Below are 14,809 nucleotides of genomic sequence, written 5' to 3'. Positions count from 1 at the left end.
GAAAGACAAAAAAAGAATGTTGCTCTGAAACAGTTATCAGTCCTGAAGCCCTGTGTCTAACAGGAACCAGACTTGAAGCCTGGTCATACCCACCTGTCCAGGTTGAGCTTATGGGCCAGCATCCTCCAGTCGTGCCCCCTGGTCTGCGGGGCATCCAGGCTGCTACAGAGCTTCTGCCGGATCGGGGGCGGGATGCTGAAAGCACTGGGGCCCGTCATGGTGGTGATGGTGCTCGCTGGGTCCAGAAGAGGCAGATCCATGCCGGTAGGTTCCTGTGGTTCAGGCAGGGCAACAACACAGCATTATTTCCAAAGACAAAAGCAATCCCATTGACCCAGTCAACATAATGCCTCGTTTGAAAAGATAAGAGGAGAGTGGGTGCTATTATTCTCCTTACTGAGAATGACTTCTTTCTGGCTACAAGTTGTGATTCTCTATAACCTGGCTGAGAGGGAGAAGTATGTTGTGAGCTGACTTTGCACAGCCTGGGATTTATGGGTCTTCCTCCAGGACTGGGCTAGCCGGAGACCTCGTGTGTAACTCAGTAACAGCTTTTCTACTAGAATTCTCCAGGATGAGCCAGGGAATGTCAATACTCCTAAAGGTTTAAATTTTGGGGGGTTGGGGAGGGGGAGAAATGTTTGAAAGGGCAGTTCTTTGAGAATGAACTGATCTCGACCTGAGATTCTAGAGACTGTCTGATCCTAAGGGGAATGCCCTGGGCAAATGCTCAAGTAACTTCTTCCTCTGACCTCTGTAGAAGATGGCTTGATTCTGCTTTTGTTGAATGAAATGGAACATAGCTCTCCTCTAAATGATATAAAACTAAGACTAATTTTTTAAAAGAAAATGGTGAACGCAGTATACTGCCTTAGGGCAAACTGCTAACAGAATCCTCCAATTGCTATACACCCTTAACTTAAAAAAAAAAAAAATCTAATTTTAGTAGAGAAAACCATAGATTGGCTTTTAAGATAGTTTCAGCTCATAAAACAGCATAAATGCAAAATCGGAATTTCATCTGCAGGAGAAACTCTAATCATTTTCTGATCACTTCTGCTGGTTGGAAAAGCAAAAGCAAATGTTGCCTGGGAACTATTAAAGTAATAAAAGAAAATCCACTTAATCTACTTTAAATGTCATCTCTCTCTTTTTTCCAAGCAGGTAACTGAGGTGAAGATAATTAGCTGCTGGAGGATAAAGTAGCCACATGCAGCTCCAGCCATCAGGAAGTCTCGGGGTCTGGTGAGGTCCTCCACCCAGAGGTCAGTGCCCCTGCCATGCAGAACCTCCCAAACCCTGCTGCTCCTGCACTGTGGGGCCACAGGGTGCATCCTGGGGTGGCCTGTTCCGTGACCCTGGATCAGCAGCCAAGACTCACTGCGAGGCTTGTGCAATCGCACCACACGGGGTCTGTCAGGGCCTTTGGAGGGCATGTTAGAGCAAAAAAAAAAAAAAATATTTGTAACATAGAACACACAGCAGTGTTGACTGTGATCACAGTCTTTGGCCTCAAAACCCAGAGCTTGGCAATCTCAGTCTCCAAGGATTGTACTGGCTGCTTTATGCTAACCTCCAACACATACCAGGACTCAGAGAACTGGTGTGAAACAGAAGCAACAGATGGGAGCTGGAGTCCGTGAATCCTGAAGATCATTCCCTGCACTGGGCATGGAGCTCTTTTCAGGGGACCTTGAAGGCATAGTACTTAAACCAAGGGGACCAGAAGACAGGGTGGAGGCACATGTTGGTGCTTTTCAGTGGATTTCTGGTAGGAATGTTCGAACACAAGTGGCCAACACTTCTATTAGGTATAAATGGAGGTGGGGGCACAGGTGTAGAGAACTCACACCTTAGGGCTACGGCCCACTTTGAGGTCCTCCGTGTGTCTTGTCTGGACCATGACAACGGGGTCTAGGTGGAAACCCAGCCGAACTGTCCCTGGCTGGCCGTGGAGCGCTGACTCACAGCCTCAGATGTTCTCACTGGTGGCCACACCAGCTCCCAGCTTCTTTCTTACCTGTGATCTCCCTTCTGCCACACTCATCTTCCTAAAGCCCAGCACTGACGTTCTCCTGCCTTCTTGGTTAGTATCAAATGGCTTTCCTATCACACCCATCCCCAAGTCCTAACCCTGCAGTGAGGGGGTGTGCTGGTCTGGAGGTCCCAGGTGCTCCCTCCACCCAGCAACCTGGCCCCCGTCTTTCTCATGACTTTCTCTCCTCAGACTGGTCCATTCACTCGTCCAAGTGCCTTTCTTAAGGGTGCTTGTTGTTCAGTTGCTCAGTCTTGTCTGACCCTTTGCGACCTCATGGACTGCAGCAATCCAGGCTTCCCTGTCCTTCACTATCTCCTGGAGCTTGCTCAAACTCATGTCCATTGAGACATGATGCTATCCAAACATCTCTGTCCTCCCCTTCTCCTCCTGCCTTCAATTTTTCCCAGGGTCACGGTACCTCACTCCAGTATTCTTGCCTGGAGAATTCCATGAACAGAGGAGCCTGGCAGGTTACAGTCCGTGGGGTTGCAAAGAGTCGGATACAACGGCAACAACTAACACTGTCACCTCACTTTTGCTAGTTCTTCTGCTCTTTCCCTGAACCTCTGTCAGGCCAACCCCTTCAAAGCCTGTTTCCTGAGCAAACACCCCTAGCTATCCCTCAGGAGCCCTCCTATAGCGCATTCCACAGCTTGGGATTTCCACCCAGTCTGCCCTGTGAATCCTGGCTGTACTTACAGAGGACTTCTCTGACTTCCCCAACTGCCTGGAGATGAGAATGTTTTTGTCATCCCCAGAACTCCTATGATGCTCAGGACGGTGCCTTGCATATACGGAAGCTCTTCAATTCAGATTTGTTGAAGTGAGAGAAAATGTTTCTTGATACAGAGAGAGCTTCTAACTAACTGTGGCTACAGGTAAGGTCTTTCTCACTGTTCAGTACTAAAGGTGAAGGCCTTGGAGAGGCAGGCATAGCTCTCAGGAAGACTGTGTGCTCACAGCCACCTGATTCCCCTTTTCCTGGTGAATAAGGAACCGTCAGCACTTTACATGGGCCTTCAAACCCTGCATCTCCAGCCTGTTCATTTCTGTGTGGACGAAATAAGACCCCAAAGGGCATCATCTTGTCTCTTATCAGATGGCTGACAACAGCCTTGGAGGTAAAAGAAAAATACATACATACATTTACGTTTAAATTTCACCTACTAATTTCTGTTGCTGTTATTTCTTCCTTTAATTCCAGGTAAAAGTATACTCTCACATAATGCTTATTACAATAATTGTTTATGATATTGGTACGATCTGTCTTTGATGTTACGATTCTCTTAAACATACGATTTTTCACCATTAACCAAACAGCTGCCTACATTTCAACACTTCACGGGAGAAGTAACTTTCCACTCCTGTATTCTGACTCTTCCTAAAGGCACTTAGAAAAACTAGATTTCCCCAAGCGTCCTTTTGAACAGATTATAGAAAACAGAAGAGGTAAATAGGATGGCTTTAGCAGAGTGAAGCTTTGGACTGTTCTTGGTGTGCACAGAAGTGCTGTGGGTCAACAGTTAAGAGTTATAATGTCTTTGTTTTTATAGTTAAAAGTCCTGGAGAGACTGAAATTCCTCTTTTACTTTTTTTTCCTCTCTTGGTGGGCACCTTCCCCTTTATTACTTCCCTGGTTCCTCTAAGAAGAACCCTCTTACCATCATTTACATTTTGACACTCATTCTTCCCCATACCCTGCCAGGCATTTTCATTCTTAAACTTTATTTCTAGGTAAGGAAGGAATCACTGGCTGAGGCACCCAGAGAGGAGCAACCATCCAGCTCCTGCCATCACCTTGGTCTACGTCCAGCACAGCTGGGTCTCCTGGGGGGCAGCAGGTCCTCCACTTGGCTGGAGAGGCCCGAGGGCTGAGTGGCTTTGGGAAGCGGCACAGTCCTAGAAAGTCAGCTCCTTCTCGGGAGATGGGACACTGGAACTGCAACCCCAGCCCACCCGCCAACTTGCCATGTGACCCTAGGGAGGAGCCCCATCCAGCAGACAGACACCACCCATGGAGCCCTCTCTCTGGTTGGTTATGGCTTGTCAGTCACAGGGGACCCCACCTCCAGCTTTTGCTGAGGATCCAGGGCTCAGGGCACTCCAGAGCCAATTGTTCCCAGTGTATAGCCTGGCTCCCAATGTCAGTACCAGCCCGCTTGCACAGCATTCAGATGCTAACAGCAGCGGTGGGACTCAGTGACCCAGAAGGAAAAGCAGCCTTGCGCCCCCTAATCCCCAAAGTCACCTGACTTGGGGCCTTTCTGCACACACATTCCCCCACCCCTGTTCACTGTGCTTGTCTGTCACAGGCCTCTGAGAGGACTTGAAGGGTGGGCCTCTCAGAGCTGACAGCCACCGGGTTGCAAAAGAAACCATCTTTCCTTTCTGTTGGCACAAGAAAGAAAGTCCTTAAACTGTGATCACACTAGGCGACACTGTCTCCTCAGCGGGGGGAGAGCCCTGCACGGCGCCCTTTCATTTGTGGCCGCAGCTGATCCACCTTTTCATCACACAGCCGACGCTCAGGCTGAACAGAAAGCAAGCATCAAAGGCGCAGACCTCCTCGCCCCGCTCCAAAATTCCCCAGCCTTTGTTGTCCCCGGAGCTGGGTGGTTATTGAACTTTGCAGACCTGCTGGGCCTGGAAAGTGAAAACACCCTCCCAAGCCAGCAGGGGTGGTGCTCTGGGCCCAGGCGATAGGCCGGCCTGTCGGGAGGCTGGGCGGTTGCCATGGCGCCCTGACACCGAGATCATGCCTTATGAATGTCACCGAGGTCTGTGACTGAAGTTGTTTATGAGTCAAAAGTCTCATGAAACTGCGGGAGGAAATGATGACCGCAGCTCGGAGGGCTGTGGGAAAGGAGGATGCCGCGGGGCCGATGCGCTTCCCCCCTTGGTTTGCTAAGGAAGACCGTCCTTAAATACGACACGCAGAGAGAGAGACACTGAACATGGGACATGTCATTCGTCACCGCACATGAGCCAGCAAGGGAGAGGGGTCTGTTAAATCGGATACTGTAGTTCTAAAAGGTAACAGTTCCGTGCTGTGGCTCACGAAGCAGCACCAAGCCCCGTTCTGCAGGCCCCAGAAGGTGCTGCCCCTTCCTTTCGTCTGGTCCTCTCTCGTCCCTTCAGCCTGAAGTGTTTCCACTGTCTTAATGCCAAACCCTGAGGTCCCAGGTAACCCGTAAGGTCATGAGCACCCCTTCTTTCCACCCAGGGAAGTTTTAAATAGCAGCTATGCTTGTTATTTCTGAGATACAGACATTCTAAAAAGTCCCACCTGAAGCGCGTGAGGATCACAGTGAGGAAAGATAGTGAGAGGGCCGCTGGGGGGAATGCCTAGGTTTACCTTCTATGTCTGGACTCTCTGTCACACTGAGGAGAGGGGCATCTCTTCTGTTTGGAGGGTGAGGTTTAAGACAGCAAGCACACCCAGAGCTTTCTCCTTTCAACGTGGAGAAGAAAGGAAAGGAGGCGGTGGGCAGTGCACAGCTGGGCAAAGGCAGGTGCATCCCGAGGAAAGCAGCAGAGTCGACAGGAAGAGCATCAGTGGATCCAGGGGACAGTGGGGACGCTTTGGGAAAGTTATTGTATGTGCACACAAGTTAATCCTTATGGCTGAAGCTCAGAGGTGTGTAAGAAGTCCTTAAATTCATGTCACAAACTATAAAAGTCTTGTTTTTTGAAAAGGACCCTCTATTGCACTTCTATGTATTGGTATCTCCCTGTGTTCATTAGTGAACAAGCCGGCCCTCCAGGACTTCCCATAGGCGCACACTGAGATGCTTTATCCGTCTTGCTTCTGAGAGCCACGGGTGCCTCTTACCTCTGACACGGTGCAGTTCAGCTGGAAGATCTGCCCTTCTCCCTCCACTTGCCGCACACACAGCTTGCAGACCAGCTCCACTGTGTTCAGGCTGAATCTCTCCAGAGTGAACGTGCAGTGGAGGTTTCTCTGAGACCCACTCCAGATATGGTAGAAAGGAATTTCCTGAAGCATACAAAAGGGGGAACCACAAATGAGGGACACGGTGCTGCCAGGCACTTGTCTCAGTACTGCGCATGTGAATTACGGTGCCTTCTTTACTCCTCACTGTGGGTCTGTGCACGAATATATCCCAACCCCCTTTTCAGATGGAAAGACTGAGGACCAGAGATGTTTGCATAACTCACCCAAAGTCCCATAGCTAGTAAGTGTTAGAGTTGAGGTCCAAACCCAGGGACTTGGCCCCAGAACCCATACACCTAACCAGCCTGCCACTTCTGTCATTTATAAAAAAGCCATTGTAAGTGTTTTTTTTTTTTTTTTTTTAAGGTTTAGAAAATTCCCCCAATAAAACCCACTCCCCTCCAGTCATTGCCCATGGAAAGAACTCCCTCCCAGGGTATCATGGAGGAAAGCAAGAAGTCTAAAGGGCGATGCGCTGACCCAGTTCCCTTTCATGCCCTCCACGGGGCGAGGAAAGCCAGGACCCACTACAAGCTGGAAACTGGAGGCTTGGTCAGCTGCCACATGAAAGCGCTTGGCCCCAAAAGCACCAAGCCTCCAACAGGCATAATTTCCTATGAATCTAGATCACCTCACAGAGCCCATCCTAGATTCTTTTTTTCAATACAGGAAAAAAAGGTTGACACACAATGGGAGACCATGTTGGTTAAGAGCAGAGGCTTGGAGCCAAATTAAGTACAAATGAGATGCCTTCCCCTTGTTTACTTGGTGATTCGGGGCAAGTTGCTTAACCTTTTCTGTTTCCTGTGCAGAAGCAAAAGAAAAACCTGAATGAAGGGGGTTAAATGACATTCATCAAAGTACATGAAAGTCTGGCAGATGGTGAGAACTCAGCCAGGCTTAGGTTGAAGTAATATCATATTATCATTATTCTTATTAAAACAGTATTTTCCATTACAGTTGCAAAAAAAAAAAAAAAAACGTTCATAAAAGGGGAAGATTTATGGCAGTTGCAAAATCAGAGAAGAGAGGAAAAGGAAGGAAGAGATTTAATGAGCAAGTCAAAGCCAGTCTCTCAATCAAGTGCTGACTTATACAGAAGAGTCTGGCATGTGCCCCCATCAAAGCTTAAGACTGTTAGTGAACTAGTAGGGTTTTCCCCCCACAATTTATATGTATGTACCAGACATCTGAGAGTAAGGATGGAGCTGAAAATCTTCCCTTGATCCTTTCTAGTGCATTCATGGACTTCCATCAGGAAATGACAACCAGTGCAGATGCAGCCCTGGATGGGGGACAGGGTGTGCTGCTTATCTAAGTGTGCCTGTGACTCCCAGGACTGGGTCTGAGACTAGGGATTCCTTTGCAGTCTCCTGAGAGCCCGGGCTGGCTGATGGAGGCGGAGGTGAGAAACCTCTGGAGTCTTACTTTCCCCTCATACGGCTATATACGAGGGAACCAGTATTCTGATGCTTGTATTTAATAAAATCCTGGCCAGGTTTTATTTTTACTTGCTATTCCAAGTTTCCAAGATGATGTTTCCTCTAAGTTTTCAATGCAAAGGCACTCTCCTAGCCAGGCTGAAGCCTAATCTGTGTCATGTGGGATACCAACGTTCTCTTTCTCATATGGATGCTTTTGAGGCTAGTTTATCAACTCAGTGTTAACATTACTCTGAAAATGAATAGAAATGATGGACTTGAAGTCTTATTTATTGAAAGTAAAACAATGATGGCACACTTACCTGAAAGAATTAATAAAAGAGCATTTCCTTTAGTACGTCTAGAGTATTTTTCAGAAATCCTAAATAACCCCAAACTATTTTGGAGGGGTACCGAAGTAAGATTACTTTCAAGGAATGGAATATCTTCTGTCTAAATCATTGCAGTTCTCTTTCTTGGAGATGTCTCCAAGCCTTCAGTTCATCTTGGGAACCTTACCTGATATTTGGCCAGTAACTTGCTCTTCCAGAGGGAATGGGCAATATCGTGAATGGATAGGCGCAGGTTGTGGGTGCTGCCTTTAAAGTGAAGAGCCTTAGGTTCTTCTAGGAGCTGTCCTCCCATCTGTCTCTCAAGCTGCAAAACTTCCTGCAACGACATGCCCCAAACCAAAAGCAAGTGACTGACTGGCATCACTCTGTGGCATCTTCCTCATTCTGCCCCCCACCCCCACACCTAACTGTGCAACACAGGACCTCATCCTCCAGCCTGGAGGCCCTCCAACAGAGGCTCTGGCCAGTTTGCATGTAACTGGTCCCTATGGACTGTCAGCAAGCCGCAGCACACTCATGCAGCACACTCGTGCAGCACACTTGTGCAGCACACTCAGTACAGTCTGCACTTCCCAACGGGCAAATGGGGTATTTCATCAAATACAGGGAAATAACAATCAGGACCCCAAATGGGGAGAACTCCCCAAAAAAGAAAAAACAGGCAGAAATATAAACAGATACGAAAGTAGATTTTCAATGAACTTTCAGGGAAAAGGGCAAATAACTAGAAAACAAACCACATCTTGGATTGGTTAACACCAGCCAACAAGTAAAAATCTGGAATGTGTTTTGGGCACACTTTCCTATCTTTTTTACTTTCCTTACCTACAGAAAGACAAATTCTGTTTAAAATTATCCATTACACAATTCCTAAGTATCAAAAAATTAAAACAGGCTCATTAAATATCCTATTAGAGAAAAGTATACAGATCAGGAGGATTTTCCAGCACCAAATATTGATCTAAATAGTCACTCAGATTAAATTTTTTTAAAAAGTCACCTCACTTTTCAAGACCCATGGCTGATTAAAAAATTTGCTATGTAACTTTTCTTATGCCATAAATATGTAACATCAAGATAAATTCTATATCTGCTTCCACTCCTCAAGCTCATTAATGGGAGTAAATGAAACATTTCCAACTACAGCTGCAATTATCCAAACATCAGCAAACCATAAGTTATCAATGAATAAAATATCCTGAGTCTCTTCTGCGTCAGAACCATCCTTGTGCATTTCGTTCCCCCCAAGCTTTAACTGTTTTAGTAGCGCAAATACATAGGCACTTATGGCCTTTTTTCTGGGTTCAGGTAATAATGAATTTTATAGCAATATAAAAACAAAATCTGATTTTCTTCATTGGTGAGATTTCATCTGAAAGCTGGAGTTTGATAATTCAGGTAATCAGGCAGGCCCGATGCCACACACACATATAGGGAACCTATTCCTGCACAGAGAGATGGTCACAATGGAAAACTATAGTCCAGTGAATGCAGAGCCTACCCACATCATTGATTAGATGCAAACAGCTCATCTGAAACTGCTCCGGTAGTGGTCCTTAACATCCATCATCTCTGAGTCAGGTCACTACTCTGCACAACGCAAGCTGCTGAAAGGTGCTATGAGGTATGTTATAGCAGGGAACGTTAGGGTAATGTGGAATGTGGTCTCAGGCAGGGACTCCTCTAATTAGTGAGTAATGGAAGAGATGAAGTAATAGCACGTTGACACAGATGGGCGGGGGCTAGCGGCTTGAGAGCATCAGTGTTGAACATATTCGACCTTGGTGGCTGATGAGCAGCTATTACTTGTGACAGGGGCCTGAGCAGGCAGCCCCCCGACAGACATCCTGTGTCACTGTGCCCTGGCTCTGCTGTGCGGCAGGCTCGAAGGGTCCTCTGTAGGGCTCCAGATCGGCTCAGTCCAGAGTCACACACACTCCCCACGGAGCACCCTCCCACCACACTTCACACGCCATTCCTCAAGAAGAATCTGGCCATGTGGAAATGAAGACGCATAAGAAAAGTGCGAGTTAACTGCAGTTCCTTCTGCTTCAGCAGGAAGGCATAATGAGCTTACGTTGATCATGTTCGGTGTCTAGTTAGCATAATAGAGAAGGTTGACGTTCCCAGTGAACCTGGCACCTGACAAATTCTAAAGCTAAAATGATGTTTGTTTATAAGCCATTAGAAGAAAAGCAACATAATTAGAAATCTTTGAGATTACGGTCATGCCAATCAATCAGTTTTAGCTTCTTTCCAGTACACCCTAATTACCTCATCAAGACATCTAAAGAGCAATCGATAGTAATTATCTGATTACTATAGATCTTCATTATGTCCAAATTATCTCCCTGGGATGTCTAGAAGAAGATGCATTATATTCCAGGAGGTAATTGTACCCAACAATGTATAATCCACACCCCATTCCTACAATCAACAGGGACTGTCAGAGGAGATGGAGAACATGATCAGCTTTCTTGGCAGGGAGGACCACTGGTAAAAAACCTAGACTGCCTATTGGTCATGACCTTGAGGTCAAAAAATCTAATACAGTAGCACATTTTGACTGCAGGGTCTGAACAGGAGGCAGCCCGAGGACAAAGCTCAGTCTTTGGCTTGTTCGGCATTGACCTTGAATCTCAAGGTAAAGAGCTCTCCCAGTGAGGAAAGAGACTGGGTTGGCTCAAGCCCTCTTTTGAGAGGAAGCACTAGGTAAAGTGCCATTTTAAAGAATATGGTATCAGAGAACACTCTCTGTCCACCCCGTTAATTTCTCCACCTCTCCACTAACCAGGAGTGACACAAAGCTGCTACCCAGAGCTGAGAGGAACCTGCCTATTCTGTCCTGTTCAGTTGAACAGGAACCCTGGTGAGACATGAACTGCCCACCAGGACACATCCATGCTTGGAGCAAGGTTTCTGAACATCTTTGACCACATACACCATCAGTCAAAACATTGAGCATGCATTTTATGTTTCTTTAGAAATTATATATAATACTTACGTTAATACATCAGTATGTTAATATGTTATATATCTAAAGTTAAAAGGATGAGCTAAGATGAATAGACACAGAAGTCCCCATATTGTCTATTTTTGTGCCCAGAGTCTCACTGGCCTGGGGCTGAGAAGCCCATTTTGGAGACTGCTGGTGGCGGCAGCTGTCCCTCCACCAGTACTCTGGGAGAAATCAGCCCAGGAGTAAATGATTCGGTAAGATGAATCCTTACCAAACTTAAATTTAACATTTTTTTTTGTCTGGAGAAGAAACAGCTACCCACTCCAGTATTCTGGCCTGGAGAATTCCATGGACCATTTAGTCCATGGTGTCACAAAGAGCTGGACACGACTGAGTGACCTTCACTTTCACTTTCTGAAAAGTAGCAACTGGTATCATCATACCCAGGTTGCGCAACTTCAAAAAAACACAACAAAATAAAGGAGAAGAAAATAACCAAAGTGCAAATGAAAAATATTACACTGTGAATTAAAGATATTACAATCAATCAATAAAACAACCCATGGTGGATTCATGTCAATGTATGGCAAAACCAATATAGTATTGTAAAGTAAAATAAAGTAAAAATAAAAATTAAAAAACAAAACAAAACAGCTCCTTGAAAACTAAAATCATCTAAAGCCACACACGAGACAGAAATGATTTGCCACCTACAGCAATTCTCATATATAAACGTTATGTCAGAAAACAGAAGAGGCAAGCCCAGTGGATAGGCTAATCAGGGTTTTGTTCCATACTGTTATGGTTTAACTGTTAGGAGAGTTTCAGATATTTTTTATCTGATCCCATTTAATATGAATACAACTTATATTTTAAAAAGCTTGATTCTCTGAATTCCTTCTGCATGAAATCATTTTGGTTATTATATGTATGATAACAGAGAAGTAAGAGACCATAAAAGTAACAAGACATGTGAATCAATAAGATACAGTTTTAGAGGTGCATACTTTCCTCCTCTTATGAATGAGGAGCACTCAGTCCTTCCTGGGAGCACTCATTCAGTATGCCTGCCAGGAATCACGCCAGGTTCTGGGACACACAGACAAGTGAGCCTCTGTCCTGGCCTCAAACCACACTCACCAACCTTGGTTGGAGGAAGACTGACATACAGACATGTCACCCCAACATAGTGTGCTAAATTCTAAGACAGCTTCTTCCGGGTCCCAGGGTGTTTTGGGGTCACAAAGGTTAGGATATTTCACACAACTTAAAAGAGGACAGGAACAAAATGTGTTTAAGGTCAAAAGATTTAGGAAGACCTAAGAGAAATATCGTGACCTTGGAAAGAAATGCCGTAACGGGAATTAGGATCATCTAGGCTCATTTTTCTTAGAAATATAAATGTCACCTTCCTTTGCAAAGGTCATCCTACATTCTGGCAGCACCCCCGCCTCAGTGCCTTGTTGGGGCTCTGCTTCTGTAGAAGGGGTCACTTTCTGCTCGCCTTTGTCAGTTCCATCTCTACCCCTCCAACTTAACCGGGAGAGACTCTCGCAGGGGTCAGTTAGCAACAAAAAGTCTCTAGCCCGACCTTCCACAGGAAAATCACATGAACCCCGTGCTGCAGGGAGCTGGAACCCCAGGGATTTGGGCAGTCCCGTGGGACAGCTGCTTCTCAGTGTGGTGGCTATCCCAAAGCAGGCTCCTCGCCAGCCCCAAGTGAGGGCTGTATTGATTCACAGAGCCTGGGAGGGATTGTTCGAAAGGCAGAGACAAGGGATTCCATGGTAGAAACAACTGGCTTTCACAATAACCAATTAAACCAAGACATGATCCATGCTAAGCCATTATTCTTGGCCACTTAAGAGCCACAATAAATCCAAGCTGTTTTAAAGGTCTGTGTGTATGAAAGGAGCCCCTCTGGCCTGTAACCAGCTCTCCCTGGCTCTTTGCAGATAGGATCTATCCCCATGAAAGCAGATCCCCCATGAAGGGGGAGGAGCCCTACAACTCCTAACCTCGATGTCCCTAAGGTCAGAGCTCTTCACTCTGCATCACTCCTGGGCTGGACCACGCCTGCCTCCCTGCTTCTGCACTTCCCCTTCCTTCTTTGGGTCCTTCACAGTGGGGCAAGCATCAGCCTCACAGCTAGTGCACACGAGAGCCTCCGGGATACAGCTGCCTACCCTCACCTGGAAGTACACACTCAGGAATGTGGTAAGTCTCCATCTTAGGGCAAAGTGGTGACTTTGGACCAGGAACTGTGTGAGGAGCTGGGACCCTGGCTTTGCCCTCCACACCCAGCGCTCACTCTCTTCTTCCCGACACCTGTGCTCAGATCCCTGTCCTGCTCAAGGTGTAGCCTCCTCTCTCACACCACTGCTCCAAGCTGAGTCTCCTTCCTTGAAGGCGCCTGTTTTAACCTCCTAGCTTCTCAGGAATCCAATCCAGTTTGTAGGTTATCCAGTCTTTAGCTTCTCTCTTTCCCTGTTTTCTCTCCAGTGATCCTATCTCTCCTCTCCTTTTCTTAGAAATCTTTATGGGCTTCCCAAGTGGCTCAGTTGTAAAGAATCTGCCTGCCAATGCAGGAGATGCAAGAGATGCAGGTTCAACCCCTGGGTCATGAAGAATCCCTGGAAGAGGAAATGGCAACCCACTCCAATATTCTTGCCTGAAAAGTCCCATGGACAGAGAAGCCTAGTGGGCTACAGTCTATGGGATCGCAAAGAGTCGGACATGACTAAGTGACTGAGCACACAGCACAGGAAGGAGGAAACACAGATGCAACCTACACCCCATATAACACATTAAAATCTCTTCTGGAAAAGGAGGAGGAGGAGGTTAGATCAAGGCTCTGCTTCATTTTGTCTTGCTTCTTTCTTGGTAGTATCTGGATGTGAGTGGTCCACACATTCTTTCCTCTAGATGGAAGTGCAGAGGCCTGAACTGGCTGTAGGCACTGCTGCCAAGGGGCCTGGGGACATTGCCTGGCACTTGGACAGGTGGACATAGCTCTCGTGGGGATACTACTAAGATTTCCATGCAGGGCAAGATCACAAAGGGTGGCAAATGGAGCAGCAGCCAGCCTTGCATGCCAGGAGGCTTCAGCTTGGTTTGGTTTGGCTCTATGGCTCCATGGAGAGGGACTCTCACTCCATACTCTGCGCAGGGAGGGTGCTGGACTGAGCACGGAAGACTGAGCTGTGCGGCTGGAGACCCGCGCCCCACCTTCCCCAGGCTTCTGCCACATGGACTCAGGGCTCCCCAGGCACCACGAACAAACCAGCAGGTGTTCAGAGCCCCACATACATTGATGCTCAAAAGACAAGCCCTCAAGGACTGTGCTGCCTGGTGTTTTAAAAAATCCCATCTCTCACCAGCTTTTATGCAGCTCACCTTGGTCCTATTCACTTTCATCCTGTGCTGGAACTGACCCCTGTCATCCAGGGAGGAGGACTCTCTCTCTTTGCTTGAGGCTATCTCCTCTGCCTTCCAGCCTCGGGCCTGGGGTCTTCCAAAGCAGAAGGCTGTCCGCCTCCCCCGTGCCCTGCCAGCTTTCTAGCGACACCAGGCTCAGCTCCCCGCGGGCTGCCTTCTCCTCTGGCTGCAGAGCCGGCGGAGGGAACATCTGACTGTCAGCCCGCACCCCCCGCCTGCCTCGGGTCACTGTCACGGGCGCCCAGCCCGACGGCACGGCTGCTCTGTGTGCACTCTGGGGAGCTCTGTGCTCCCCCCGAGTCTGTCTGCCATGCCTCGTCTCTAATAATAACAAGGTTGGACTCGGGTGACCACATGCACACACTTCCCGTCAAGTCACCTCATTTCTGGGCTCTGCCTGCTGCTCCCGCAGCTGCTGTTGCCACGGATGCCTGGTCTGAGCTGCCGCTTCCAGCTGCCCAGTCAGGCCGGTTTGTGACACCCTTAAAGAAAATGCCGCAGGGCAGCACTCGGAAGTGGCCATGTTGCTTATCTACCTCTGGGCTTATTTCTAAGGAAAAGTTGGTCTCACATATCTATGTATTAGGGATAGGACTTTTTAGGTTGTTCTAGAACTTATGGAGCCATCTTGTATTTCTTTGCACC

General features: G+C 47.3%; 1 protein-coding gene across 1 annotated transcript in view; it reads right to left on the bottom strand.

Moving 5' to 3' along the window:
- The window catches only part of UNC5C (unc-5 netrin receptor C), a 421,047-nt gene that overhangs the window by 837 nt on the left and 405,401 nt on the right, over positions 1–14,809 (bottom strand). Inside the window, exons 13-15 of the mRNA XM_068975344.1 lie at positions 7,934–8,083; positions 5,871–6,035; positions 94–272 (exon numbers count right to left, since the gene is read on the bottom strand). Of these exons, the coding sequence (XP_068831445.1) occupies positions 94–272; positions 5,871–6,035; positions 7,934–8,083 (494 nt within the window). The remainder of the gene's footprint in view (positions 1–93; positions 273–5,870; positions 6,036–7,933; positions 8,084–14,809) is intronic.

Source organism: Capricornis sumatraensis, chromosome 7 (assembly GCF_032405125.1).
Source record: "Capricornis sumatraensis isolate serow.1 chromosome 7, serow.2, whole genome shotgun sequence".
NCBI lineage: Eukaryota > Metazoa > Chordata > Mammalia > Artiodactyla > Bovidae > Capricornis > Capricornis sumatraensis.
This window is presented reverse-complemented; position numbering and strand designations above follow the sequence as displayed.